Source organism: Symphodus melops, assembly GCF_947650265.1.
Source record: "Symphodus melops genome assembly, chromosome: 14".
NCBI lineage: Eukaryota > Metazoa > Chordata > Actinopteri > Labriformes > Labridae > Symphodus > Symphodus melops.
Genome location: NC_136704.1, coordinates 1,817,745 through 1,843,703, shown reverse-complemented (window position 1 = coordinate 1,843,703; position 25,959 = coordinate 1,817,745). Strand labels below are relative to the sequence as shown.

The 25,959-nt window shown below is 45.9% G+C and overlaps 4 protein-coding genes across 6 annotated transcripts; 3 read left to right on the top strand and 1 right to left on the bottom strand.

Annotated features, from left to right (window-relative positions):
- The first annotated feature begins 193 nt into the window (after nucleotides 1–193).
- On the top strand, nucleotides 194–4,341 carry rgs9bp (regulator of G protein signaling 9 binding protein). The gene is made up of 4 exons (XM_079361006.1): nucleotides 194–599; nucleotides 729–1,035; nucleotides 2,633–2,939; nucleotides 3,481–4,341. The coding sequence occupies exons 2-4, from the start codon at nucleotides 940–942 to the stop codon at nucleotides 3,858–3,860; spliced, it is 783 nt and encodes a 260-aa protein (XP_079217132.1). The 5' UTR covers nucleotides 194–599; nucleotides 729–939; the 3' UTR covers nucleotides 3,861–4,341.
- Nucleotides 4,342–6,160: 1,819 nt separating this feature from the next.
- mcur1 (mitochondrial calcium uniporter regulator 1) lies at nucleotides 6,161–10,242 on the top strand. The gene is made up of 9 exons (XM_079361005.1): nucleotides 6,161–6,443; nucleotides 7,215–7,331; nucleotides 7,421–7,524; nucleotides 7,685–7,786; nucleotides 7,880–7,921; nucleotides 8,001–8,072; nucleotides 8,552–8,605; nucleotides 8,761–8,875; nucleotides 9,212–10,242. The coding sequence occupies exons 1-9, from the start codon at nucleotides 6,245–6,247 to the stop codon at nucleotides 9,265–9,267; spliced, it is 861 nt and encodes a 286-aa protein (XP_079217131.1). The 5' UTR covers nucleotides 6,161–6,244; the 3' UTR covers nucleotides 9,268–10,242.
- Nucleotides 10,243–11,531: 1,289 nt separating this feature from the next.
- dph2 (diphthamide biosynthesis 2) lies at nucleotides 11,532–16,348 on the top strand. Its single transcript, XM_079360986.1, has 7 exons — nucleotides 11,532–11,673; nucleotides 11,869–12,026; nucleotides 12,208–12,320; nucleotides 12,401–12,621; nucleotides 14,436–15,125; nucleotides 15,849–16,034; nucleotides 16,168–16,348. The coding sequence occupies exons 2-7, from the start codon at nucleotides 11,877–11,879 to the stop codon at nucleotides 16,296–16,298; spliced, it is 1,491 nt and encodes a 496-aa protein (XP_079217112.1). The 5' UTR covers nucleotides 11,532–11,673; nucleotides 11,869–11,876; the 3' UTR covers nucleotides 16,299–16,348.
- A 130-nt stretch (nucleotides 16,349–16,478) lies between these two features.
- ncf2 (neutrophil cytosolic factor 2) lies at nucleotides 16,479–24,635 on the bottom strand. 3 transcript variants are annotated; one of them, XM_079360983.1, is made up of 15 exons: nucleotides 24,141–24,635; nucleotides 23,849–23,931; nucleotides 23,551–23,659; nucleotides 22,728–22,862; nucleotides 22,059–22,166; nucleotides 21,900–21,959; nucleotides 21,522–21,565; nucleotides 21,091–21,232; nucleotides 20,940–21,005; nucleotides 20,795–20,849; nucleotides 20,090–20,133; nucleotides 17,175–17,323; nucleotides 16,992–17,103; nucleotides 16,745–16,862; nucleotides 16,479–16,638 (listed from the first exon to the last, which is right to left on the bottom strand). In XM_079360983.1, exons 1-15 carry the CDS (start codon nucleotides 24,312–24,314, stop codon nucleotides 16,547–16,549), a joined length of 1,491 nt encoding a protein of 496 aa, XP_079217109.1. In that variant the 5' UTR covers nucleotides 24,315–24,635; the 3' UTR covers nucleotides 16,479–16,546. The 3 variants fall into 3 exon arrangements, with proteins under 3 accessions (XP_079217109.1, XP_079217108.1, XP_079217110.1); XM_079360982.1 differs by having other exon boundaries at nucleotides 16,479–16,862; XM_079360984.1 differs by having other exon boundaries at nucleotides 16,479–16,862; nucleotides 23,849–23,917.
- Nucleotides 24,636–25,959: the final 1,324 nt, after the last annotated feature.

Below are 25,959 nucleotides of genomic sequence, written 5' to 3'. Positions count from 1 at the left end.
TGGTCGATTAGATCGGTCAGACTAAAGATCAGAACATCTGAGCGAGGCAGCTTCAGTATCTGCAGAGTTCTCCTCCCTCTGTGAAGGTTTCTTCTCCTTCCAGGGACAAACTCCTGAAGTGTTGTGCACCGCTCTGAGCTCATTCATTGGCCCCCACACGCTCCCATATTGTTCCTTTTCTCGTGCACTGATTTTTTTTTACTCCACATAGAAGCCCTGTTGTTCACCGCCATAGAAATGTCACGCCAGGGAATTCATGCTGGAAACTCACTGAAGCTCACATCAAGCTGGTCAAATGAGGCCGTCCATTACCCGGAGCCCGGGGGGAAGACGCACAAAAGACCCTGCTGGAGCAAAGAAAGCTTGTGCCACTTCCTTAAGTGCATCTCTGTTTAATTATACGAGTAGTTTATTCTTTTTTTAAAGCAACGTGACGCCTGAGATGATTTCCTCCACCTTTAATAAAATGTTTTTTTGGCCCTTCCAGTTGTTTGAACGTTGTGTCCGGTGTTGTTGCTCTCAGTTAAGGGTCACTGTAGCAGAGACGGCCAGCTGCTCATCCATCTCTCCAGTGATGCTTAATGAGATTAGCTGCTGGGGTAAGCCTGCGTCAGTCCAAAGGGGTCAATCACAGGATTAGCACCTTGCTTACACTTGCATCACTTTATTACACTTTCTCCTCTTCACTTTTTTGGACTCTTTTTGTTGTGATTTTTTTTCACCCTCAGGAGTATGTTCACCTTTAACTCTCCTTTAGTCGCTGGAGCGGGACACCGTGACGCCTCATCCTGCAGGGGGACGGAGTCTGTCTCGACCCTGAGCTGCTGAATGAAGCATCTTCCAGGAGGAGGAGAAGAGGAGCAGCCGGGGAAGTGAAGGGGGCCGGCGGGCCAGAATCTGGTCTGCTGTGAGTCTGAAGACTGAGGACCGGTCCTTCTCATGCCGCTGATAAACAACAAAGTGAGCGATGGATGCACGCTGGGCACAGAGAAGGCTTTGGCTGATGGGAAGGCTCTGGTGGATTCTCTGGTGAAGGTCAGCTGCTCTATTTGTGAAATGTCTTTTTAATGATGTGAAATTAAAGAAGTGAACGTCTGTGATTGACTTTCCTGAAAATCCTTTTTATACTCAAATATTACAGAATTGGTTTTAAATTCACCAAAAGACGCAGACTGCTTCAATTAAAAGTAAAATCATATTTTGCATTATCTGATATGTTGAGTTTACATGTTTTAATCTTGTGTTCATATTTCTCGGACTAAACAAACACGTTTCCCCCGCAGCTAAAAAAGCACTCAGTGAAAAAAACCTTCTTGGTCCGCTGCGTCTTTATATCCGATGTCTGAGATAAAGACTGCTGTTTTATTTTAAAGTAGTTTCACCCATAATCCTTTGCAGCAGCGTATTATTGTCACATTTACTCCTTTAATATGTTAAATCTGAGTGCACCAGATTATATTGGTTTATCCATAAATAGATCAATGATAATTATTTAAAGTATTTTTTCAATAAATTTAAAGCTACTAATCCTCCCACTTTACGTATCGATGATGATGATGATGAATGACTGTTAGATTAATTAAGATCATAAAAACAGATTTTCTTGAGTTACATTTCAAGTAGCTATAGAAACAGGAAGTAAACCTTTTTTTTTTTTGCATGATTGTCTCTGCTCTTTTGTTGGATTTGTTGATGTCTTGCAAAATAAATGAGCAGGACGTCTTTTCCTGCGTACACCCCATGCTGCATCAGTCGCCACTTCATTGAGCTTGAAATACATTTTATTAAAATTTATTTTTGGACAAATGGCCACGACAGCAACATTTTCTCCAATAGATTAAAGGTCCGATATTCTGTAAACTCCTCCATGTTCCTCTAACATGTCTGTCTACAAACCCCCCAATGATGAGAAAAGTCCATCCTCTCCGTCTTCTGCCTGCTCCATTGTTCAGAAAATGTGTGCTCAAACAGGCCGTTTGGAGATGTTCCCTTCATGACATCACAAAGGGCAGTAGCCCCTCCCCCAGGTGGGTGACACTCCCACAGCTAGGTGTTTGTTCTGCCCTCTGAGTCTGCCTTCTCACCGTAAACAATAGGACATGGAGCCAGAAAGCAGCGAGTACACCCGAGCCCTTCCAGAGAGGGGGCGTGGTCAGACACAGCTCATTTACATATTTAAAGCTACAGACACAGAAACAGCCTGTTCTGAGCAGGGCTGAAATAAACGACCTTTAAGTAACTGTTCCCCGCTGAGTCGATGTATCAGAACAAGATCAAAACTTTGTGTAGAAATTATCAAATAAAGATCCCTAACTTTATAATCCCATAATTACGTTTCAAACTGTGTTTTGTGGTAAACCGTTAACGTGTTCACTGACACTAAACGTTTCAAACTTGGAACCTGAATCTGAACAAAAAGGTCTGCATTCATCACTGTGTGTGGACGTAAAGCATCCCCGGGTAAGCATGAGTGTTCTGCTCCTCCAAGTAATCTCTTCACTCAGATATATATGTCAAGGACACGAGAACACACAATGTCCATATTAACTCCAAGCAGCTCACCATGTGTCTTAGCTTGCAGCACACAGCTTCTCTTGATGAACAGATTTAACTCTTCCCTTGCCTCGCTCAGGTGGTGGCGTGTTACAGACACCTGGCCTCGTGTGTTGGTGGCTGCACAGACAGCTTGCAGCTTCGAGATGAGCTTCGACAAACACGAGAGAAGGCTCAGAAGTTAGCCGTGGACATCTGCAGTCACTTGACCTCACACCTCCGAAACAAGAGCCTCCCCGAGGAGCAGCGTAAGGAGATGGAGCTCCTCTGGGTGGCCTTCTCCTCCAGCCTGGAGCTCCTCCACGTCGACATGTGCAAAGTGTTCAACATGGGGGATACCTTCTGCCTGGCTGATGCAAAGACCCTGGTGAAGACCGGTCTACAAGGTATTTTGAATATGAAGGCCCTACACATGAAGATGCACATCATGTAAAGAAAATAAAAAAGATCAGAATCTGAAACTTTGAAATGATGCGAGTATAAAACAGACAAGAGGGATGTGGACCTGTTTGATAACAGAAATAAAAGTCGAGGCCTCAAATACTGGATTATTTATTTACTTCTGTGTTTAAAAAAACTCCTGCACATTACCCAAATACATTGAGAACATTCCTTTGGACAGTGTGCAGGCGTTTAATTCCTCAACTATACACACATGCAGAGCTGGCTAAACACTGAAGCTACAGTGTCCACCACATGCAGAGCTGGCTAAACACTGAAGCTACAGTGTCCACCACATGCAGAGCTGGCTAAACACTGAAGCTACAGTGTCCACCACATGCAGACCTGTGTGAGAGGAGGGGGCGGAGCCAGCTCTCTGTGATGATTAGAGTTTAGACTGCAGTACAGATTTTGAACACTAGGGGGCTAGTGTTACTGACTGCTCCTTCTGGCTCATTTGATCCACTGATCAATCTGTTTTTGCAGGAGGAGGCAGCGAGGTGTGCGCTCGGGCTCTCAGCCTGTCGGACCTGAACCAGGCTCAGACCTCCAGCCTGCCTGCAGGTCTGGAGTTCCAAGAGCGCAGCAGCATGGAGACAGAGATCAGCCAGATCGACCGCATGATCGACGACATGGAGATGAAGGTGAACGTGCTGCGCTGGATGGTGGAGCCTCGGGGGCCGAAGCACGCGGACCAGCTGAGCGGCTCGGACAGCACCTCTCTGGCTCTGATGTCCATCGACGAGGAGCAGCAGGAGGAGCGACGGCCTCTGTGTCCGCGCAGCCCTGTCTTTGTGCTCTTACTACTGCTGCTGGTGGTTTTAGTGGCAGCAAGTTTATCTGTCAGTATTGTCCTCTTCTCCTGAGCGAAAACTTCACACTCTCTCTATAAACTCCACAGGAACAGGAACTTGTTCTCTGAAGGTTTCATTTAAAGCAGCTACGTGATGATTAGTGCAGAAGATAATTTGTCTTATTATTATAGAGGGAAACATTGTTTGCCACTGATTGAAACACATCCAAACCTGCCATAAACTTCAAACTATCAGTGTTGAAGAATAAACTCCATGTGGTCAGTAAATTAACGTTAAAAGATTCTCTGAGAGTTTGAAGTTCGACCCTTTACGCTCCTTTTGTTCTCCTAAACAAAGACTCCTGACACGTTTATCCCTTGAAGCCTCTGAGAAGTTTTAGGTGTCCAAGCTTTGTAGTTTATTGACTGTAATAAGCTGAATATTCACATCCAATGGCTGTAGCTGTCTTTGACCTATCTGTGTACATACTGTCTGTGATAGGAAGCTGACTGTGTGAAGCTTTATAAAACAATGAACCTTGATCTGACTATAATCTGTCGTCCAATCGTTTTTATTATGACGCATTATTCTGATTTTAATTAAAGCATGACAACAATAATGTTTGAACGCTTTAAAGCTTCTGTGTTTCAGGGAGCTGGAGGTGAGCGTGCACTAGTGTTGTAGTCAAGACCGCACAAGACGCACCCTGCTCTGAAGTCGTAAACATGAACAGACGATTAAAACTGAAAACTTATCTGCAGATTCTTTTTTTTTTCTTTTTTAAACTTCCCTCAGGGCTTCCATAGTTTTTTCTTTTAAACAGACTCTGAGTCCCTCAGGCTGCAGGCTGAACAGAATGGAGGACGCTATTGTTCCTCAGACGTGCCACAGATTGCTCTCTCAGTAGGCCTCATTGTGCCTGTAATACGAGTGATAGAAGTCCTCATAGGTAATGACTCAGGTAATGAACACGACTCTGCCCGATGCAGCAGTGTTTAGCTTTTTTAAAAATTGCTCATTATGTCTAATGCCGCTCTGTGATGTTGGGATGTACTTATTGTAATTTGAATTAGTGATTTTGAACTTCCAGAGTGCTCCAAGACCGAGACATTTAGGGATCGAGACTAAGTCAAGAGAAAACCATCCTCTTGGTGCCGGGAGTTTGGATTGGATCTTTAGCCTCGACAAAGTCTTTTAAATTGTTCCAAAACATTTCTAAACTTTTTTAGATTCTGGTTGAAACTGTCTTTAGGTCCTGACAGAAATTAATAACCCCTGTTCTCTGAAAAAGGAACAAAGTAAATCCATCATCTGTATCAGTTTGTAAGTTTGTAAAAACTTCAACCAATGTCTGCCATGAGGTACCAATCTGATGAACCAATCACAGGCCTCCCTGTCTCCCTGCTCTCTGATGAACCAATCACAGCCTCCCTGTCTCCCTGCTCTCTGATGAACCAATCACAGGCCTCCCTGCTCTCTGATGAACCAATCACAGCCTCCCTGTCTCCCTGCTCTCTGATGAACCAATCACAGGCCTCCCTGCTCTCTGATGAACCAATCACAGCCTCCCTGTCTCCCTGCTCTCTGATGAACCAATCACAGCCTCCCTGTCTCCCTGCTCTCTGATGAACCAATCACAGGCCTCCCTGCTCTCTGATGAACAAATCACAGCCTCCCTGTCTCCCTGCTCTCTGATGAACCAATCACAGCCTCCCTGTCTCCCTGCTCTCTGATGAACCAATCACAGCCTCCCTGTCTCCCTGACAGATGAAGGAATTTGCAGATGGAGTACGGAGGGAATGCTAGTTTTTGAAAATTGCCAACCCTGCTTATAATCTCGTAATGAAACAACTTTAATCACACCACCCTTTCCTCTTACATTGAAATGGTCGTTATTCTTTTTTAACAATAAAAGCAATATCTTCAATAAATATTAGCATAAATAAAATAAAGGGCATCAAATAAAGAGATTATAATACATTTGAAAATAAAATAAAGAAATTAGAATACATTTGAAAATAAAATAAAAATGTTCTATATCTAAAGAAGGGTGACTACATGTCCCCCTTTACACTTGAACCTATATGTTAAGTGCTCCATCGGTATGAGGTCAAAGGTTATTTTATGCCATGCTCATACTGAAGGTTTGTCAATCCATCTTAATAATGTGAGGATACCGAACAGCCTTCTTCTATAAAAGCTCTTTAGCTGGAGGAGCAAAGTGGAGGCTGAATCTCATCATATTTCATTTCTGTGATGTGGACTTAATTATCCATCAATTAATAGTTTAAATTAAACCAATAATTGCAATTAAACTAGCTTCCATTCGCTTTTATTTTGAAGTGTGACCGGAAGTTTGAGTGAGCTCTCATTGAATCTAACTTTATTTTGAAACTAGTTGTGAGTTTCTATCAGACGGAAGTCGAGTGTCTGTCCGCGGACAGGGATCGTTAAAGATGAGACCGAGCCTGTCCCGGTTCGAACTCCTCTCTGTGAGGACGAAGAGTCCACGGAACCGGCTCGACATGTCCGCGAGACCACGACCGGCCGGCTCGCGTTTCCGGTGTGTTGCCCACCCGAGCGCCGACTTCTTGGAGCCGATCTGGAGAAAAGGACGGAAGAACCTTTCTGCTGCGGGACCAATCCAAACGAGAGGTACTGATGACGTCACAGCAATACACTAATCCTGGTTCTAACCTTTAATAACCTCAGTGTGTCCTTTTAGTGCAGTGATGTAAAGTGACAACAGAACCGTCACAGAGAGGTCACAGAGGTCATTCCCTGCTGTCAGAGGGGGCCCTTAAGGGGGTTTCCTACGTCAATGCAAAAATTGGGTTTATTAAACTGGGCCAACACTGAGACCGAGCTTTGAGCTGTACGACACATTTATAAAGTGTGGTCGAGTTTCAGCCTGATCACGTGTCATTGACAGTGCAGATTTACCTGCTTTACCTGCACAAGCTGACAGACAACACCCACAGTCTCCATGGCAACGGCAGGAGGCCTGTTTGATCTGAGAGAAAAGTTCACAGTCCTCCAGCTGACGGGGAAGATTTGTTCTGATGTATCTGCTCGCTCGCTTGTGTTCAGAGAACATTACCAATATCAGCTGATTTTAGACCTTTATGATTCCCTGACTGTCCACAGTCTGTGTGTGTAAGACGCTCAGGGTCGGACCCTGACGCTCGATCCGCCATGTTTCCAGTAGAAACATTTTCCCTCATCTCTGTATTGACACAATACTTGTGTCACCAGCAGCTGACTGTCGCTGTTTAGACGATGCCTTTAAAGAAAATACTAAACACACTTCCTGTCTTAAAAAATAAGAAGGCTGTATATTTTTAGGGTAGATTGTTGGAATGTTTTAGCACTCCTGAAATATTGATCTAGTCGACCTTCAGAGCCACCGTACAATCCTCTCTTCAGGTCTGAGCTTCTCCGTCGCAGCCCGCCAGTACGATGTCAAACCGGGAGCGTCGAAGAGCGAGGGCGGCAGGCTGCTGTTCGATACGCACGCGGTCGTCCGACTCTTCGAGGAAAACGGTTTGTGGTCTGTTTCCTCTCGCAGCATGAGACGGTTAATCACAGGCGCTGGATTCTTTCTCCTTAACCACGCCGTGTTCCCCGAGCAGGCTTCAGCACGCAGCAGGCCGAGGTGATGGTTCAAGTGCTGGTGAGGACGACCAACTCCAACATGGAGGTGATTTACAGCGACATGGTGACCAAAGTGCAGCAGGTGAGACCAGAGGAGGAGGGGGCGGGGCTTCTGAACTGTCATCAAAACTTTGAGCCACCATCAGGTCCTAATGAGAGACCGCGTTATTGTGTAGGTTTGTCATCAAACGTCTGTGTGTGTGTGTGTGTGTGTGTGTGTGTGTGTGTGTGTGTGTGTGCAGGAGATCATGTTGCAGCGCGTCATGTCTCAAATTGCGTCGGTAAAGAAGGACATGATCATCCTGGAAAAGAGCGAGTTCTCCACTCTGCTGGCGGAGAACGAGGTGAGTCGTTCTCTCTGCTGACTGAAGGACACGGCCGGCTTCTGTTTCACTCCACATGGTGTAAATCCGTTTCTGTCTTTGACTCTCACACAGAAACTGAAGGTGGAGCTGTTGCAGCTGAAGGTCCAGCTGGCTGTGAGTGTTTCTACACATTGGGTGAGATGTTCTGAGCTCTGATTGGATGGTGACTCTTCTCTGTGCGTCTCCTCTGCAGGACCTCATGAATAAAGTGCGCTCAGCCACGATTCTGGACATGAACCTGGAGAAGAGTCGAGTCAAAGAGTTAGTAAGTGTCTGAAGGCGGAGTCAGGAGAAATGTTTGTAAACATTCTAATGTGGCCCCTCCTCCTGGGGCAGAAGCCCCGCCCCCTGCTCAACATCATGTGTACGTTTACTGCTTGTACCTACACTGCAAGCTAACGCACGCTAGCACAAGCTCACCACTGGTGTTAGTCAGCTTCCTGTCCAACAGGAAGTAGACCTGTTGGACAGGTGCAAGTCTCAGTGTGTGTGTGTGTGTGTGTGTGTGTGTGTGTTTGTGTGTTGTGTGTGTGTGTGTGTGTGTGTGTGTGTGTGTGTGTGTGTGTGTGTGTGTGTGTGTGTGTGTGTGTGTGTGTGTGTGTGTGTGTGTTTGACCTCACTGACTGGCACTGTGATATCTCGCCGTCACACACTCAGTATGAACGTTCAAAGATGGCGGCTGGGCTCAAAGAGAAACGCTGCACGTGTTCGTCGTCTGAATAAAACTTTATTGATCTTTTCCAGAAAGCAGATCATGAGAGGAAGCTTCTGGAAACGAGGACTGACATTATGGAAATGGTTTGTATTATTTGTGAGTGAGTAGAGAAAAGAGATAATTTCCTCCAGAGACGTTTCGTTTAATGAATCCTGAAACTTTAGATGTTCGCCTCCATCTTTAATCTGACCACGTGAACTTTGTTTCCTTTGTTTGTGTTTTCTCTCGTTGTTTTCAGACAGCAGAGCAGGAGCGATATTTAACTCAGACCAACATGAAGATCGACACTGAAGTGGCCGGTTTGAAAACCATGTTGGAGTCTCATAAGCTGGACACCATCAAATACCTCGCAGGTAGGACGCCACACCCGGGCGCTGTTATGTTTGGAGAGTTAAGTTGAGAGAGATGGTGAGGGGAGTAACAGGAAGTAAAGAAGGCGGGACTCGATCGAAGCTGTTACCATGGTAACCGAGTCAGAAGACGGACAACCCGGACTGAGAGAAAAGACAGCAGCACGCCATATAGCGTGGAGAAAACGCTCTCAACGTCTTTTAGCTGAATTTTTTTTAAAATCTGCGATGTGTCGCCATTATCGGAGAAAAAAATCGCTAGATTGCAACACCGCCACCCGTCTTCATGTCTGAGCATGGTGAACAGTTACAGTCCAGTGAATCCTGTTTCTGTTTCAGGTTCTGTGTTCACCTGTCTCACCGTGGTTCTGGGTTTCTATCGGGTCTGGATGTGAACCCCATGAAGGCTTTGAACATGTTAAAAACTCTGGAAACACTTGAAACATCAGCTGCATTTCTCCGAGCTCTATTAGCCCCGCCCCCTCAGGAGAGGCGGGACCTCTGCCCCTGTTGTTGTTTTTATCAATGAAAAGTTTTTAGGTGAATATTTATTCAAATGATATTTTACTTTCATTCTAGAAACTTTTCTGTTTAAAGGAACTTTGAGACTGATGTGTTTCATAGTTTAGTCAAGACCACACTAACCGAGACCGGGACATACCCGAGACCAGAGTGCACTAAGACAAGACCAAGACCAGGACCAGGAGACAGAGTCAACACCAAGACAATCAAGACTGTGTTCCAGTTGATCTGGGAAGTAGGGTATTCCGAGTTCCCAGTGGGAAGTGTCAACTGGAACGTCCCTGAAGTCAGGATTACGTCAGAATTGAGTTAGAATCCAACATGGCGGCTCCGTGCATCAACGTTTGTGCGTTTAAAGCTGTAACTGTCGTGTTTATTCGCCGCTCGCTCCTTTTGTTTGTGTGATTAAATCAAACACGCCAAGAGTATCATGACGTTTCTCTCTGTGGACGGGACGCCATTTTATTTTCGTGCACAAACTCTCTCATCGTGTGTTGTTATCGTCTGGTGTAAGCTGACAAAGCATGGAGGCGTCCATCTTGCTTTTTCCGACCTGCAGCTGGAAGTCTCTCACCTCGGCGTCAGTGATGTCGTTCCCAGCTCCGAGATCAGAGGTAGCTGGAACGCAGCAACACGATAAGAGGGAATCAAAAGAACTACAACACGAGTGTTTGACACAGACGTGAAAATGTTCTCGCTAATTTATTTAAAACTGAAGATAATATGGAAGGAAGTAAAAGAGTTAAAGAGACGTTTGCATAAAAAACTGAATTTTGATCTTTCCTGTGTTTTGAAGATGTTTTAACGAATGATCAGCTGACGTTCTCTGAATAAACAAATATCAACGACGTGCACAAAGTCGAGGGTCTGTTTTTATGTGTGTGCTTTTATTGGAGAGAGTCAGAAACCAGAGAGCCAATCACAGAGCTGACTTATAGAGACAGACAACCAGCCAATCACAGAGCTGACATATAGAGACAGACAACCAGCCAATCACAGAGCTGACATATAGAGACAGTCAATCAGCCAATCACAGAGCTGACATATAGAGACAGACAACCAGCCAATCACAGAGCTGACATATAGAGACAGTCAATCAGCCAATCACAGAGCTGACATATAGAGACAGACAACCAGCCAATCACAGAGCTGACTTATAGAGACAGTCAACCAGCCAATCACAGAGCTGACTTATAGAGACAGTCAACCAGCCAATCACAGAGCTGACATATAGAGACAGTCAACCAGCCAATCACAGAGCTGACATATAGAGACAGTCAACCAGCCAATCACAGAGCTGACAGACAACCAGCCAATCACAGAGCGGATATATAGAGACAGACAACCAGCCAATCACAGAGCTGACATACAGAGACAGACAACCAGCCAATCACAGAGCTGATATAGAGAGAGACAGACAACCAGCCAATCACAGAGCTGATATAGAGAGACAGACAACCAGCCAATCACAGAGCTGACATATAGAGATGGACAACCAGCCAATCACAGAGCAGATATATAGAGACAGACAACCAGCCAATCACAGAGCTGACATATAGAGACAGTCAACCAGCCAATCACAGAGCTGATATACAGAGACAGACAACCACAGACAGTTCAGAGTCAGAGGGTAATCAGCATGTGATTGGACTGTGGGAGGAAGCCGGGGAGAACATGCAGACTCCACACAGAGAGGCTCCTGACAAACAGGGATTCAAACCAGCAACCTCCTCACTGTGATGGTACAGAGATCACCACTGCAGCAGCCTGCAGCCTAAAATAATGATGTTACTTTATTTTTAAAAAAGTAGAAAAATGAGGCACATCACTTTAAGTCTCTGTACGGTGGCCCTGAAGGTCATGACTCATCATGTATGGATACTTCAGGTCAGTGTATAAAAAATCTTTGGTAATAAATCACAAAAACATTTGGAAGATCAGCTGTTTGTCATTTCCTGTTTACATTTTGCTAACTTGTTTTGCATTCAGTTAATTGACGTTGTATTTGACCTTCAGAGCCACCGTATTTACCGCATGTACGAGTTCTTTCAGAAAGAAAAAAAGTGTTTCACATTTTTGTTTTGACGTCTGAGGAGGAAGATTCGTTTTCTTAAAGTTTCACCCTCCAGACAAGCTGGTGGCAGTAATGCGCCGTGAGCGTTCTTTGCCAACTACCAAAAAAACCCGTAGAAGAAGAAGAACACGGAAGTGATCTGTCGGATCTGTGGTCGACACGCGTGTACCTGTCTGAGAAGGTTTTACCTGCGTGACACTGAACTGTGAGTGTTTATTAAGGACAGGTTATTATAGATAACAGTTTATAATGAACATATTTAAATATGATGTGTTGTTAATAAGAATTAAGATCATATTTATGATATCAGATGGTTATTCCACTTTGAGCAGAATGAGGGGAGAAGTACAATAAAATAAAGTGTGTTTTTGTGTCTTTCATGCTCCTGTTTACTGCGCAGGCGCAGTGATGGCTGATGCGTTCAGCAGCAGCTCGGAAACCGTCATTCAGCGCGTGGTGGACGTAAAAACCAAAACAAACACACCAGTGGACCACCTGGAAGAGTCCTATCAGATCAGGGAGACCTGTGACTTCATCAGAGAGCGCCACAGTCTAAAGGTGAGTCCGTGCACAGATAAACAGGATGTGAAGATCTGGACCAATCACAGAAGAGATGAGGTGCTCTTACAGCTTCTCACTGTTTACTGACTTCAACATGAAGAGTCTTGAATATTACTGAGCTGTGTCCATGCAGAAACCTTTGAGTTGTCTCTCAGTCCTCACTGATGACTCCTTGCAGGTCGCTCTGCAGTTTCCCGATGAGCTGTTGGTGGATTCGGTTGCCGTGGCGGCAGAGATCGACCGGAGCAGCGGAGCCACTACGTACATCTTAGGAGACACTTCCTATGGCAGGTAACGTTACGCACGTTATTTAATGAATAACATCAGTGAGTGTCTTTTGCACATTTATACGTGGTCGTCTCCCTCTCCAGTTGTTGCGTTGACGAGGTCGCTGCCGAGCACGTCGGAGCCGACTGCATCGTGCACTATGGCGCCGCCTGCCTCAGCCCGTCCAGGCGGCTGCCGCTGATGTACGTGTTTGAGAGGAGAGCGGTGGATGTGGAGAAGTGCTCGTCCTCCTTTAGAGAGCTCTACCCCGACACTCAGAGTCTGATCGTCATCCTCTACGACGTCAACTACGTCCACGCCATGAGTGAGCTGTCACACAAACCCTGAAATAACACACACGCTTTTTTTAACCTTCCCTGGTTCAGGGGTCAGGAAACATCGAGCTTCTCTTCAAACTTTAACATTCAGCAAAGCACTGAACGACTTCACAGGATCTTCACTTTGAAACTCGACTAAACAGTTTTACACACACACACACACACACACACGTAGGACAGGATCACACACACGCGCAGGACAGGATCACACACACACACACACACACACACAGGACAGGATCACACACACACACACGTAGGATAGGATGACACACACACGTAGGACAGGATGACACACACACGTAGGATAGGATGACACACACACGTAGGACAGGATCACACACACACGTAGGACAGGATCACACACACACACACACGTAGGACAGGATCACACACACACACACACGTAGGACAGGATCACACACATACACACACACACGTAGGACAGGATCACACACACACACACGTAGGACAGGATCACACACACGTAGGATAGGATCACACACACGTAGGACAGGATCACACACACGTAGGACAGGATCACACACACACACACGTAGGACAGGATCACACACACACACACGTAGGACAGGATCACACACACACACACACACACGTAGGACAGGATCACACACACGTAGGACAGGATCACACACACACACGTAGGACAGGATCACACACACACACACACACACACACGTAGGACAGGATCACCCACACGTAGGACAGGATCACACACACACACACACACACACGTAGGACAGGATCACCCACACGTAGGACAGGATCACACACACACACACACACGTAGGACAGGATCACACACACGTAGGACAGGATCACACACACACACACACACACATAGGACAGGATCGCACACACACACACACATAGGACAGGATCACACACACACACGTAGGACAGGATCACACACACGTAGGACAGGATCACACACACACACGTAGGACAGGATCACACACACACACACACACACACACGTAGGACAGGATCACACACACACGTAGGACAGGATCACACACACACACACACACACACGTAGGACAGGATCACACACACACACGTAGGACAGGATCACACACACACACACACACACACACACACGTAGGACAGGATCACACACACACACGTAGGACAGGATCACACACAAACACACACACACACACGTAGGACAGGATCACACACACACGTAGGACAGGATCACACACACACACACACACACACACGTAGGACAGGATCACACACGTAGGACAGGATCACACACACGTAGGACAGGATCACTCACACACACACACACACACACACGTAGGACAGGATCACACACACACGTAGGACAGGATCACACACACACACGCACACACACACACACGTAGGACAGGATCACACACACACGTAGGACAGGATCACACACGCACACACACACACACACGTAGGACAGGATCACACACACACACACACGTAGGACAGGATCACACACACGTAGGACAGGATCACACACACGTAGGACAGGATCACACACACACACACACACACACACACACGTAGGACAGGATCACACACACGTAGGACAGGATCACACACACGTAGGACAGGATCACACACACACACGTAGGACAGGATCACACACACACACACACGTAGGACAGGATCACACACACGTAGGACAGGATCACACACACACACGCACACACACACACACGTAGGACAGGATGACACACACGTAGGACAGGATGACACACACGTAGGACAGGATCACCCAACAGTACTTTGTCTTTGTTTCCAGGTGATCTCGACGCCCTCCTCTCACAGGATTATCCCAACCTGCTGGTCTCGGAGCTCGTGGTGGAGGGCGAGCAGTGTCACATTCACGGCGGGATAAAAAGACAGGATGATGGCGGCGGCGTGTCGGAGGGCGACCGCGGTCAGGTTGTCTGTCAGTTCGGACGGCGGTTCTCCTTGAAGAGCGGTTCAGACATTAAGGATTATAAAATGTTCTACGTGGGCCGGGAAGGCGCCACTTTAAATAACTTCATGATGACTTGGAACCGCTGCTCGTTCTCTTTGTTTGACCCGCTCACGGCGACGGGGAGGGCGGAGTCAGCGAGTATAAACCGAGCTCTGATGAAGAGATATTACGCCATAGAAAGAGCGAAAGACGCTAACGTGGTGGGGATCCTGGTGGGCACGCTCGGCGTGGCAGACTACCTGAGCGTCATCCAGCAGCTGAAGGAGACGATCCGCCGAGCCGGGAAGAAGAGCTACATGTTCGCCATGGGGAAACTCAACGTGCCCAAGCTCGCCAACTTTCTGGAAATTGACATTTTCGTGTTGATCGCTTGTCCGGAGAACGCTCTGCTGGACTCCAGCGAGTTCTACAAACCCGTGGTGACGCCGTTTGAGATGGAGGTGGCGTGCAACAAGAAGCGCGAGTGGTCAGAGGAGTACGTGACGGACTTCAGACACCTCCTGCCAGGTGAGCCGGGGTTCACGTGTCATCTGATGATTCTGATACTTCTGTTTGATTGAGCCTGCGTCTCCTCCGCTGCCCTCCGTCCGTTTGAAAGAGACGTCGATGTAACCTTTGTGTCTTCATGAGACGCCAAAGGGACTCGAGAATTTACCGTCCTGACGATTTAAAAAGACCTCACTGCTCCGTCTGTCTCCGCCTCTGAAGCTTTGGGTTAAATATGACTGAAGGGGGCGCCAGATAGCCTGCAGGTTACGGTGCATGTACAGAAGCGGTGATCCTCTTTGCAGCGGCCGCGGGTTCTAACCTGACCCCGGCACGTTGCTGCACGTGTCCCCCGCTCTCTCTCGTCCCGTCGTTCGTTGTCTCTCTGAAAAAGGTTAAAATGTTCTTAAACGTGACTTTAAAAAACAAAGAGAGGGAGTTTTGAATTCTTTGATTTGGGAAGTTTTATTCTGTTATTGTTGAGACGGAGAGGAATCAGATATCAGGGAGAGAAAATGAAAACGTGGGTCGATAACCTCAGCCTCTGTACAAGCAGAGCGTGAAATCCCCACATGACCACGAGGTGCAGCGAGATGACGTCTCGTGTGCAGAGCTTTACTTTAATCTGAACCTTACAGACACTTTTTTTCAACCAGCGTAAAAATTAATCATGAAATGTTCCTTTAATAAATGCTTTATTATTTCAGAGTTGAGTTTTGACTTTTCTGTTAAATCTGCCTCCAGGTGGGCGGAGTCACGTTCCTTTGGCGGAGCAGCAGCAGGAGGACGAGGAGGAGACAGACGTTTCTTTGATCACAGGAAGTCTGCGCAGCCACAACCTGCTGCTCAGCGAGCCTGCAGCGCCGGCGTTTGGCTCCTCCGTCGTCCTCAGGAACCAAACTCTGACCGTGGCCAACGCCAGCTCAGCCGGTACGACCCGCAGCAGGAGACAGCTGCTGATTGGACGCAGTTTGATTTGTTCTCCGTGCACATGAATATGTTTTTATTGGAGCAGTCACTGTTCAATGAGACTTCTAAATATCTTGTATGCTTCTGGTCTCAGCGTCGTTCCTGGCCGAGCGGAGCTGGCAGGGTTTGGAGCAGAAGCTGGGCGAGACGCCGGTGGTGAAGGCGGTGAAGGGGAGGAGAGGCATCGCTATCGCTTACGAAGAGGAGGGAACGTCTGCGTCGTGATGAAAAACACTCAAAGCAAACACATTAAATAATGACATGTCTTAATAGAACCGGGTTTCAGTCGTGCATTTCTGAAAGCTGCTCGATGTGATTTTATTCGAGTGACCTTCGTAACGCTGAAGGATGGATTTACAACAACACACACGTTTAGAGGAGCTCTGACACTTAATTAGCCTGAAGAGGAGGAGGAGGTCATGTGACCTTTAAAGTCTTTGGTTGGGCTGCCTGAACTCGTTTTAGCTTTGGAGCTACTGAACACTGGGAGGAACTTCTTCCACAAAGGCTGCAGGAAAGATCCCAGTGTTCCCGTTACACTGACCCTCCAACCAATCCTGGTTCACTGGAGAGAAGGAAGAAAACATTCATGAGAATCCTCTTTATTATTTCACTAATCCTTCTGGTTTCTTCTGTCAGGGTTTTAGCTACTAAACCAGACGTTGTTGTACCTCGAGAGAGAAGTGTGATTGTGTCTCCTTCATGAAAGCTGAGATCTTCAGGATTCAAAGACTCGTACGAGTGAAGAGCCACAAAGTGAACCTCTGTGTGAGCCGCTCCATCAGTCTCCTGAAAACAATCATCACAAATAAAGCTTCTGTGCTTGGTTGCATTACCACAGACTTGAACACGTCTCCTTGACTTCCTTTAAGGTGTAACTTCATTTAGCAGCAGAGTTTACTCTAAACCACGTCGTACCTCTTTGGCGTGACACCACACAGTGATGCGTCCTCCTGCTGCACGGCTCCACACACTCTCCATGTCCGTGTCTTCATCGATCACACTTAACTCTTTGGCCTCGGAGGTCAAACTACAAAAAGACTTAAAATAGAAACACAACCTACAGACAGAACTTTGATTTACTCGAGATGTGCTCCTTACCTCAGCGTGAGTCTGTGAGACGGGATGTTGACTTTCTTGCTGATCTTCTCGATCAGGGTTGCGTAAGTCGACCCAGCAGGAACCGAGACGGAGAAGGTGAACGTGAAGTGGACTTTGACGATCAAAGAGTCGTCTGCAGGCCAGGCGTCCTGGAAATCATAAGAGGTCAGAATTGAGAAAAAAAAAATCTCCAGACGCCAACCAAGTCAAGTCGTTAACTTAGATATCCACAGGAAGTAGTTTTCTGGTTAATTACAGCAAAGTCAAAAAACGTTTGCAATCCCATCGCCTGAACTTCTTTGTTGATTAACGGGGCGTGTCTCCTCCTCTGCTCTCTGGATTGGAGGAAAAGTTTCAATTTTCCCGTCGTGAATTTGAACAGACCACGCTGCGCTGTCCCCCCCCCCTCTGAAGCTTTTGGTCAAAATGTGACAGCAGGAGGCGCTGGATAGCAGCTCCTAGGATACGAGGTCAACGCGCACCGCTTACATTATGTACTGAGGATACACCTCACTGTTGGTTCAAATCCAACCTCGGCCCTTCTGCAAGTGTGTGAATGTGTCTGTGTGACCTGCAGTGTGTGAATGTGTCTGTGACCTGCAGTGTGTGAATGTGTCTGTGTGACCTGCAGTGTGTGAATGTGTCTGTGTGACCTGCAGTGTGTGAATGTGTCTGTGACCTGCAGTGTGTGAATGTGTCTGTGACCTGCAGTGTGTGAATGTGTCAGTGTGACCTGCAGTGTGTGAATGTGTCTGTGACCTGCAGTGTGTGAATGTGTCTGTGACCTGCAGTGTGTGAATGTGTCTGTGACCTGCAGTGTGTGAATGTGTCTGTGACCTGCAGTGTGTGAATGTGTCTGTGACCTGCAGTGTGTGAATGTGTCTGTGACCTGCAGTGTGTGAATGTGTCTGTGACCTGCAGTGTGTGAATGTGTCTGTGACCTGCAGTGTGTGAATGTGTCTGTGACCTGCAGTGTGTGAATGTGTCTGTGTGACCTGCAGTGTGTGAATGTGTCTGTGACCTGCAGTGTGTGAATGTGTCTGTGACCTGCAGTGTGTGAATGTGTCTGTGACCTGCAGTGTGTGAATGTGTCTGTGACCTGCAGTGTGTGAATGTGTCTGTGACCTGCAGTGTGTGAATGTGTCTGTGTGACCTGCAGTGTGTGAATGTGTCTGTGTGACCTGCAGTGTGTGAATGTGTCTGTGACCTGCAGTGTGTGAATGTGTCTGTGACCTGCAGTGTGTGAATGTGTCTGTGACCTGCAGTGTGTGAATGTGTCTGTGTGACCTGCAGTGTGTGAATGTGTCTGTGTGACCTGCAGTGTGTGAATGTGTCTGTGTGACCTGCAGTGTGTGAATGTGTCTGTGTGACCTGCAGTGTGTGAATGTGTCAGTGTGACCTGCAGTGTGTGAATGTGTCTGTGACCTGCAGTGTGTGAATGTGTCTGTGACCTGCAGTGTGTGAATGTGTCTGTGACCTGCAGTGTGTGAATGTGTCTGTGTGAATGTGTCTGTGTGACCTGCAGTGTGTGAATGTGTCTGTGTGAATGTGTCTGTGACCTGCAGTGTGTGAATGTGTCTGTGTGACCTGCAGTGTGTGAATGTGTCTGTGACCTGCAGTGTGTGAATGTGTCTGTGATCTGCAGTGTGTGAATGTGTCTGTGTGACCTGCAGTGTGTGAATGTGTCTGTGACCTGCAGTGTGTGAATGTGTCTGTGACCTGCAGTGTGTGAATGTGTCTGTGATCTGCAGTGTGTGAATGTGTCTGTGTGACCTGCAGTGTGTGAATGTGTCAGTGTGACCTGCAGTGTGTGAATGTGTCTGTGACCTGCAGTGTGTGAATGTGTCTGTGATCTGCAGTGTGTGAATGTGTCTGTGTGACCTGCAGTGTGTGAATGTGTCTGTGACCTGCAGTGTGTGAATGTGTCTGTGTGACCTGCAGTGTGTGAATGTGTCTGTGTGAATGTGTCTGTGTGACCTGCAGTGTGTGAATGTGTCTGTGTGAATGTGTCTGTGACCTGCAGTGTGTGAATGTGTCTGTGTGACCTGCAGTGTGTGAATGTGTCTGTGACCTGCAGTGTGTGAATGTGTCTGTGATCTGCAGTGTGTGAATGTGTCTGTGTGACCTGCAGTGTGTGAATGTGTCAGTGTGACCTGCAGTGTGTGAATGTGTCTGTGACCTGCAGTGTGTGAATGTGTCTGTGATCTGCAGTGTGTGAATGTGTCTGTGTGACCTGCAGTGTGTGAATGTGTCTGTGACCTGCAGTGTGTGAATGTGTCTGTGATCTGCAGTGTGTGAATGTGTCTGTGACCTGCAGTGTGTGAATGTGTCTGTGTGACCTGCAGTGTGTGAATGTGTCTGTGACCTGCAGTGTGTGAATGTGTCTGTGTGACCTGCAGTGTGTGAATGTGTCTGTGACCTGCAGTGTGTGAATGTGTCTGTGTGACCTGCAGTGTGTGAATGTGTCTGTGTGACCTGCAGTGTGTGAATGTGTCTGTGTGACCTGCAGTGTGTGAATGTGTCTGTGTGACCTGCAGTGTGTGAATGTGTCTGTGTGACCTGCAGTGTGTGAATGTGTCTGTGACCTGCAGTGTGTGAATGTGTCTGTGACCTGCAGTGTGTGAATGTGTCTGTGTGACCTGCAGTGTGTGAATGTGTCAGTGTGACCTGCAGTGTGTGAATGTGTCTGTGTGACCTGCAGTGTGTGAATGTGTCTGTGACCTGCAGTGTGTGAATGTGTCTGTGACCTGCAGTGTGTGAATGTGTCTGTGACCTGCAGTGTGTGAATGTGTCTGTGTGACCTGCAGTGTGTGAATGTGTCTGTGACCTGCAGTGTGTGAATGTGTCTGTGACCTGCAGTGTGTGAATGTGTCTGTGATCTGCAGTGTTCTCATGAAGGATGACAGGCAGCTTACCTTTGTTTGTGTCTCTTCACTGTTTTTATTACTCAGGGTAACACCTGAAACACATTTCACCAAAAGCTTTTAACATTTGGGACAGATTTGATTTTTAGTTAATTAACTGCATTGTGATCATCTCTGGGCCCGGGAGGTCAAAAGTCATCCAACAGGATAAACACTGCTGAAGAGGAAAAGGATCAGGTCATCAGATCCTGATTTTAGTCCGGAGCAAACCTCCAGTTTGTGTTCACAACTTTTGAGCGAGATCTGAAAACTTTGATTCAAACAGATCAGGATCCTCGTGATGCAAGAAAACAAATAAACAGCCTTAACAAAAACATCATTTTACAACATTTTCCCCTCATGACATCACAAAGGGCAGTAGCCCCTCCCCCAGGTGGGTGACACTCCCACAGCTAGGTGTTTGTTCTGCCCTCTGAGTCTGCCTTCTCACCGTAAACAATAGGACATGGAGCCAGAAAGCAGCGAGTACACCCGAGCCCTTCCAGAGAGGGGGCGTGGTCAGACACAGCTCATTTACATATTTAAAGCTACAGACACAGAAACAGCCTGTTTTGAGCAGGACTGATCCTTCATAGAAAAAAGTGATTACCAAATGTGGATGATTGTTTTGGGGATTAAACCTTTTGAACAACCCGGGCCCAGTGGAGGGAATCAGTGAAGTTTGCTTAAAGACCCCGATAGGTCAGGGGAATCTACCTTGTTTCCTCTCAGGTCTGGTCGGGGGTTCTCGGGTTGGAGGAGCAGAAATGCCCTGTTTGTGTTCAGGAGCATCCAAATAACAATGTCAGAAGACAGAATAATACACAACATGTCATCAGAAACATGCAGAGTGTTCTCTCACCTCGTTCTGCTTCGAAGCTAATGAGATCTCCAGACGTTCCAGGTAGTTGTACGGCACGAGTCCCCTCTACGGCAGAGATGATGTCATCTTAAACTCGCCATGATTCATGTTTTCGTGTGTTCGTATGTCATGAAAAAGAACAACATCTTACTCTTCCATTGAAGATGACAGACGCCCAGTTGTCGGCACCTTTCTGCAGCACGAACACGACGTTCCCCGGCACGACGGCGAGCTCATCACTGGTCTCAGGAACAAACTCAAACAGCACGGTGTGAGGTTCTCCCTCTAAGGCCCTTAGGAGCGCACACACATACACACACACACACACACACACGCTTTGATTCCAGGTGTGAAGTCACAGTACGTGTTTTCGTGTTATGAAAGCCGGACAGTCTACATTTAAAGTTTTAACAATCTCCCCTCCTTGTTTTACAGAAATGCATCAATCATGAAATCTTGAAATGTACGGAAGCTGAGCGGGAACAACCGGTAATGTATGATATTTTCATTGTGTGGTTGTTGCTCTTCTAATGTGCATTTAAAGACCATCACGTTATTTCATGTAAGGAGCAGATAATGTACCTCAGGACTTCCGGTTCCTTTGGACGGACTGGATCATCTTCCACCTGCCGGGTGCAAAAAACAAAACAACCAATCATGTGTCAAGAGGTTTTGGGAAAGATAAAGTCTGACATTGATTATAATAATAATAATAATAATAATATGAAAACATTAGACTTCAAGCTCTTTTCTAAGTACTCAAGAGTTTACAAAGATATACAGTCAGAGAAGGAGGATGAGGACAGAGTGTGAGAAGGCGAGCAGCCGACGAGACTGTTGCACTCGTCCAGTCTGAAGTTATTTTATTTCAATTCATCTTTGTGATAAACCAAGATGATCAAATTTCCTTCCCTTCTGAAAGACTCCATATTCAATCATGACCATCAGCAGATACGTTACCTGAGGCTGCAGCGGTGCGAAGCCAGAGAAGAGATCCTGAGGAATCACAGAGGCAACGACCTGAAGACGGAGAGCAGACATTCAGTCAGTCAGATCAAACGTTTGCAGACGACACGCCACATCAACGAATAATGTCACTGATGCAGCGTGAACTTTGACCTTTGCTTTGCCCAGGTAGTCCTTCTTCTCCAGCTCGGCCACGTAATTTTTGTTCGGCTTGAAGAGAACTTTAGACGGGACCTCCACCAGTTTGAAGAGTTTCTGTTTCTGTGAGGACACCAGATAAAAACGATGAGAGGGACAACTTACTCGTGGACTTTAATCATTGTGGAGCATTTTTTATGAATAAGGCTTTGTGTCAGACGACAGGGGTGAAACTCTGATAAAAATATGAAACTAAAAGCACAGAGTTCAAAATGTGCATAAAATCTCATCAATAGTTTCTGTTGTAGAAATCAAAACACTGTTTTTCACATCTTCACTCCTGAAAATATCTCGATCATTTCAGGAGGACCGCTCCAGAGACTCTCCAGACCTGACAGTTCACAGCGGGAGACTGTCCGGAGGTGTCCGGAGGTAAGAAGTGACGGAAAAAACAAGACAAGGAAGTAGCTGATGAAGCAACAGAGTCTGCTATACGACGCTATAATGAGAATATTTGTGTTTCTATCGATGCTAAGTGTGATTCAAAAAACATATTCCCTTAAAAACTGAAAGGATGTCTTTTTTTGCATGAATATATTTGCATCTAAAGATATTAAATCAGTGAGAGTCTATCAGCTGCCTGAGGACTGTGTGTTTACTTCAAACAGCGATGTGTTCACTGACCAGCGTGGATTGCAGCGCTCTGTCGATGGCGTTGAGCTTGATCTCGGTCTTGAAGTCGAGAGCTTTCACCAGGTTCTCCTGAGCTTTCTCCCAGTTCCCCAGCTGAGCCTCAGACAGCGCCATGTTCTGAAGAACCTGAAGCAGGATAAGGTCACATTACAGTTTCACCTTTTAAACACTGAAGCATTTTAATCCTAGAATTTAAAAAAAAACAATATCTGAGCCCATTTATCTGGATTTCTTATTCAGAGGTCACTTCAGTAGACTCCTCTCCTCCATGTTCCTCTAACATGTGTCTGTAGTCAGTCTACAAACCCCCCAATGATGAGAAAAGTCCATCCTCTCCGTCTCCTGCCTGCTCAAACAGGCCGTTTGAAGATGTTCCCTTCATGACATCACAAAGGGCAGTAGCCCCTCCCCCAGGTGGGTGACACTCCCACAGCTAGGTGTTTGTTCTGCCCTCTGAGTCTGCCTTCTCACCGTAAACAATAGGACATGGAGCCAGAAAGCAGCGAGTACACCCGAGCCCTTCCAGAGAGGGGGCGTGGTCAGACACAGCTCATTTACATATTTAAAGCTACAGACACAGAAACAGCCTGTTCTGAGCAGGGCTGAAATAGAGGGGTTTATAGACATGATCAAATACAGGATCAGAGTGGATTTACAACAACACACTTCACACACATGATGAAGAGGAGTGAGGACACTGATTTCACCTGAAGAAGAGGAGGAGATCATGTGACCTTTTAAGGGAAAAGACCAAGTGTGTCTACAGACTAGAGAGTTTTAAGGATGCGTGGTTCTCTTGTGTCTGTATTCTTACCTCACATGCGTATAACTTATACTGGAGACCGAGGGCTTTATAATCGATCAGCTGGTTTCCTCTCAGGGCTTTGAAGGCACGTTTAAAATCCCCTAAACTCTCCTCAAAGCTGTAATAATATGAGAACAGTGAAATCAGTTTGCAGAAAAGAAGGAGCCTGAGACTCAATCATCATGATAAATGGAGTATACAGTCATTTTAAATGCCATTGTGATAACACTGATAGAACAGTGTGTGTGTGTGTGTGTGTGTGTGTGTGTGTGTGGGGGGGGGGGGGGGGGGGGGGGGGGGCGCTTGCCTCTCTTTTCTGTAGAAGGTGATTCCTCTTTGGAACAAGGCAACAGCCAGATGTTCGTCTTTGCGAATGCTGCAATCAAAGGCCTGTGAAACATGAGCTCATTCTGTAACTTCCTTCTGAAGAACAGAGAACTCCACTTCTTCTTTTTCAGTGACTTGCACTTTCAGACTTTAATAATAGCTTTGTCATCTGTGCTTCAACATGTCTCTCCTAACGTGACTTTACTTTGACGTGATATAACCGAGTCAGTGCTGTCAATCAATCTGTGTGAAATGTTGAAGCTGGCGTTTACCTTTTCTGCAGCCTCCAGGTCTTGTTTGAGGAGATGAAGAGAGCCCATGTCAAAGCAGATTTTGGAGTTTGGTTCTTTGATAGAGAGGAAGATCCTGAGTGCATCTGAGAGCTCTCCTTTGTCCACGCAGGTCACGGCCTCGTCCCACTGACGCAGAGTGTCCAGGAACGACATGGTGACAGAAGAGCAGCACACTGAGCTAGTGAGCAGATTAAGGAAGTTCTTCTCTATTGAACCAGCAAGACCAGGAAGTGAATCACAGTCTCATAGTTGGTATTAATGAGCTCCGCCTCAGGTTGATGCTTACAGCTTTTTTATTCTTCAGCATGCAGGTAGAGTTTTATTTTATTCTCCCAAACATAAAAGTGTATACACCATTATTTGGTTTCACATTATTAGTCCTGGAGGTGAAATTCTGGTTTATACTCTGGTCTATACTTTATACACGCACAAACAGGACCTGTGGGGGTTCGGTTCCTTGCCCAGGAAGTGCCCTGGTCCGCACTGGGGCTTGAGCTAGCAACCCTCCGGTCCCTAGCCCAGGTCCCTACACACCCTAGGTGTTCCCTGATGATCCGGTGCACTGCAGACGAAGGATCAGTTTAATAATCTGGTGTCCTCAGTCTGTGGTTTGACTTTAAGGACGTGACACATGATCCAAGTCTGAAAAATAAAAACTGATTTAAGGTTTACAGTGAAGCAAACAGAGACAAGCAGGTGGATGACACCGGTTCATTAGAAACAGCAAAGAACAAACAAAAGAAGAGGACTTAAATGTGCTCTGATAAAACATGCACCAATATTACTGAGATTAAAGATTCCCTGTGTTGTCTGTTTTCTGCAGGTTTTGTCATGTGTGGAAAATTTTTCAAATGTTTCAGAGGTTTTAAGTTCAACAAACGCAGGTGATGCAAATGTTAAATCAAACAGAGATCCTGTTTCACAACTATGAGCATCAATATCAAAACCAAAATGATTTGAAATGTGGCATCGAAACGGGTTAATTTTTAAAAATATTCTTCGATGGATTTATTGCTCTCCAGCAGTCTTATCATAAAGGTATTTCCTTGAAGCTGTGATATGGAATAAAAACACGTGGGATCGAAAAGTATTGAAGAAGAAAATGTCTGAATACTGGAGAGAAAGGAACAGAAATAAAGCGAGTTCAACATGTTTCAGTGACACTCTGAGTCCTCCTGTTATTGAGAAAACAATAAAGAAAGTTTTTATACTCACATTCATCAACTTTCCTCCGCGTCCAACGTGACAAAAAAACTTTATTTAACAACTGACAATTTACACACAAACAATAAGATTGAATAATTGGCTAGCCTTATAATATATAATATAAATATAGGTCCTAAACGAGATATGAAAAAGCACATACGACTTTAACACATCTATTATTTAAAGCTTATATAATGATGCAGTTTTGACTTCTTGTGTTTCGACTTGTCCTGCAAATAATTCAGTTTTACTCTTAAAGATTTCAACTGATATAATTACAACAAAAACACATTATAAGTTAAATTCTGATTCTGAGAAACTGTTTTCATTACAAGAAGCGAATTTTTTTTTTTTAAAGTCCCAAGTGGAATAAAATTATGCATTTACAATATGTTCTAACATGGACCAGTGCAAAGTGAGTGATCCATTTCTAATATAAATCTCTGTATTTAAAAAAAAATGTTTTTATTATTTTTTATGTGAATTTAATTATTCCAAAACACAAATGATTGGATAATAATTTCCACTTTTGTTTTAGTAAAACATCCTTCAGATTAAACCGTTCAGTCAGCCCGTGCTTTAAAAAACACTC